Source organism: Notolepis coatsorum, assembly GCF_963971535.1.
Source record: "Notolepis coatsorum genome assembly, chromosome: 14".
Taxonomy (NCBI): domain Eukaryota; kingdom Metazoa; phylum Chordata; class Actinopteri; order Aulopiformes; family Paralepididae; genus Notolepis; species Notolepis coatsorum.
Window position 1 is genome coordinate 114040322 of NC_140178.1, and position 3593 is coordinate 114043914.

Here is a 3593-nt window from a genome sequence, read left to right on the forward strand (position 1 = left end):
TGTTTTCAGAAACAGACGCTCGTAGAAATATTTTATTATTATTATTATTATTATAATAAGCCTTATAGGAATTATTATTAACCGCTCTCGGTTCTTCATCCATCACAACACGGAGCAGGAGGATACAGAACATGATGGGAGTAGCCACCGAGGCCTGCTAGCTGCCATCATCACGACTATAGCTGCACCTCCTCCCCTCCCTCTCTCTCTCTCTCTCTCTCTCTCTCTCTCTCTCTCTCTCTCTCTCTCTCTCTCTCTCTCTCTCTCTCTCTCTCCCTCCTCCATCTCCATCCCTCACTTCTTCCAGCGACCTGTGATGTCGTTACGGCACTCGGCGCCGCGCAGAGGGGACCGATCACACTATCGACTCCGGTGATTTGATTTGTGGCCGAAACTTACTTAAGTTATAAAGCGTGAATATCGGTCTCGCCTTCCTTCCCGTCATCTGGTAAACCGGGCGGACGGGACGGACGGAGGCAGCGGCACCGGGGAGGATGAGCGGCAATAAGGAGCTGACGGTAGGCCAGTCCAGCCAGTACGTGGGGCCCTACCGGCTGGAGAAGACCCTGGGGAAGGGGCAGACAGGTACGGCTCTCCTTTTATGGTTCCATGTACGAAAACATGTGTTTTTAACAAACTGTTATAGCCGGCATTGCGCTTGGGAACGTGAAGGGATGACGGCAGCCCTGCCGGCCGGTCTTGGGTGGTGGTCTTCTTGGGTGGTGGTCTTGGGAGGTGGTCTTGGGTGGTAGTCTTCTTGGGTGGTGGTCTTGGGTGATGGTCTTGGGTGGTGGTCTTGGGAGGTGGTCTTCTTGGGTGGTGGTCTTCTTGGGTGGTGGTCTTCTTGGGTTGTGGTCTTCTTGGGTTGTGGTCTTCTTGGGTGGTGGTCTTGGGTGGTAGTCTTCTTGGGTGGTGGTCTTCTGGGGTGGTGGTCTTGGGTGGTAGTCTTCTTGGGTGGTGGTCTTCTTGGGTGGTCTTCTTGGGTGGTGGTCTTGGGTGGTAGTCTTCTTGGGTGGTGGTCTTCTGGGGTGGTGGTCTTGGGTGGTAGTCTTCTTGGGTGGTGGTCTTCTTGGGTGGTGGTCTTCTTGGGTGGTGGTCATGGGAGGTGGTCTTGGGTGGTGGTCTTCTTGGGTGGTGGTCTTGGGTGGTGGTCTTGGGTGGTAGTCTTCTTGGGTGGTGGTCTTCTTGGGAGGTGGTCTTGGGTGGTGGTTTTGGGTGGTGGTCTTGGGAGGTGGTCTTGGGAGGTGGTCTTGGGTGGTGGTCTTCTTGGGTGGTGGTCTTGGGTGGTGGTCTTGGGTGGTAGTCTTCTTGGGTGGTGGTCTTCTTGGGTGGTCTTCTTGGGTGGTGGTCTTGGGTGGTAGTCTTCTTGGGTGGTGGTCTTCTGGGGTGGTGGTCTTGGGTGGTAGTCTTCTTGGGTGGTGGTCTTCTTGGGTGGTGGTCTTCTTGGGTGGTGGTCATGGGAGGTGGTCTTGGGTGGTGGTCTTCTTGGGTGGTGGTCTTGGGTGGTGGTCTTGGGTGGTAGTCTTCTTGGGTGGTGGTCTTCTTGGGAGGTGGTCTTGGGTGGTGGTTTTGGGTGGTGGTCTTGGGAGGTGGTCTTGGGAGGTGGTCTTGGGTGGTGGTCTTCTTGGGTGGTGGTCTTGGGTGGTGGTCTTGGGTGGTAGTCTTCTTGGGTGGTGGTCTTCTTGGGAGGTGGTCTTGGGTGGTGGTCTTGGGTGGTGGTCTTCTTGGGTGGTGGTCTTGGGAGGTGGTCTTGGGTGGTGGTCTTCTTGGGTGGTGGTCTTGGGTGGTGGTCTTGGGTGGTAGTCTTCTTGGGTGGTGGTCTTCTTGGGTGGTGGTCTTCTTGGGTGGTGGTCTTCTGGGCCGGTGGTCTTCTTGGGTGGTGGTCTTCTGGGGTGGTGGTCTTCTGGGCCGGTGGTCTTCTTGGGTGGTGGTCTTCTGGGGTGGTGGTCTTCTTGGGTGGTGGTCTTCTTGGGTGGTGGTCTTCTTGGGTGGTGGTCTTCTGGGCCGGTGGTCTTCTTGGGTGGTGGTCTTCTGGGGTGGTGGTCTTCTTGGGTGGTGGTCTTGGGAGGTGGTCTTGGGTGGTAGTCTTCTTGGGTGGTGGTCTTCTTGGGAGGTAGTCTTGGGTGGTAGTCTTCTTGGGTGGTGGTCTTCTTGGGTGGTGGTCTTGGGAGGTGGTCTTGGGTGGTGGTCTTCTTGGGTGGTGGTCTTGGGAGGTAGTCTTCTTGGGTGGTGGTCTTCTTGGGTGGTGGTCTTGGGAGGTGGTCTTGGGTGGTGGTCTTCTTGGGTGGTGGTCTTCTTGGGTGGTGGTCTTGGGAAGTGGTCTTCTTGGGTGGTGGTCTTGGGAGGTCGTCTTCTTGGGTGGTGGTCTTCTTGGGTGGTGGTCTTCTTGGGTGGTTGTCTTGGGTGGTAGTCTTCTTGGGTGGTGGTCTTCTTGGGTGGTGGTCTTGGGTGGTAGTCTTCTTGGGTGGTGGTCTTCTTGGGTGGTGGTCTTGGGAGGTGGTCTTGGGTGGTGGTCTTGGGTGGTGGTCTTGGGTGGTGGTCTTGGATGGTGGTTTTGGGTGGTGGTCTTGGGTGGTGGTCTTGGGTGGTGGTCTTGGATGGTGGTTTTGGGAGGTGGTCTTGGGTGGTGGTCTTGGGTGGTGGGTGGTCTTGGGTGGTGGTCTTGGGTGGTGGTCTTGGGTGGTGGTCTGGGTGGTGGTCTTGGGTGGTGGGTGGTCTTGGGTGGTGGTCTTGGGTGGTGGTCTTGGGTGGTGGTCTTGGGTGGTGGTCTTGGGTGGTGGTCTTGGGTGGTGGTCTGGGTGCAGACTAGAGGAGAGTGGAGCGTCTTTGCAGAGTTGAAGGCGGAGGCTATAATTCAACATCTTTAAAGTTTGCAAAAGTTAAACTCTAATACTCACGTTTGAGTTTGAGAGTGTGTGTGTGTGTGTAGCACTTGTGTCACTAACAGTAACAGCTGTTCGCCACGGACCAGTTCTAGGTTCGAATGAGGAGAGGAGTAATATACACAGTTAAAGGAGTAGTAGACCAAAGACAAGGTTATTACAGTGACCGGTAGTTTATTCACAACAGCACTAGCTAGACAATTACAATACATACAAACGGAAAGTGAAGTATCCCCTTTTGGTTATTTTCTTAACCACTCCCTCTTTCAGGAAGGTTAATTTGATATCAAGTCCTAGGTTGATTGGATCAACACACTAGGTTCGGTTCAGACGTCTCTGAGGTTGTCACTAGCTAAAACCTAGGTTTAAAGTTGGACATTAGATGTATCCCCTTTTCGTGAGTAACTCATCATCTTTCTTCTGCAATTGCAGATCAGTAAACTCTATAATAGTTTATCATTCAGTAAACTCTATATCAGTTTATCATTTCAATAGGTAAGTGTTTAAACATATTAATTTAAACCTTTAAGTGTGCAGGGAATGCAAGTACCTTATTAGGTGAAATTAGGTGAAAAACTCTTCCTTTGCAGGTGTAATACGAACAAAGTACCAATAGAAATATTCAAGGTTATAGGAATGCAAATACCTTATTAGGTGAAATGACCCTTTAAACCATCTTTCTTTACAGGAGAACCATCAGTGATTCAACTA

At 52.4% G+C, this 3593-nt stretch overlaps 1 protein-coding gene across 1 annotated transcript in view; it reads left to right on the plus strand.

The window, feature by feature from the left end:
- Positions 1-494: 494 nt before the first annotated feature.
- LOC311240726 (serine/threonine-protein kinase BRSK1-like) overlaps positions 495-3593 on the plus strand; it is a gene marked incomplete at both ends in the record, with an annotated part of 237882 nt that continues 234783 nt past the window's right edge. The window contains one exon of the mRNA XM_084329299.1: positions 495-585. Within this exon, the coding sequence (XP_084185425.1) occupies positions 495-585 (91 nt within the window). The remainder of the gene's footprint in view (positions 586-3593) is intronic.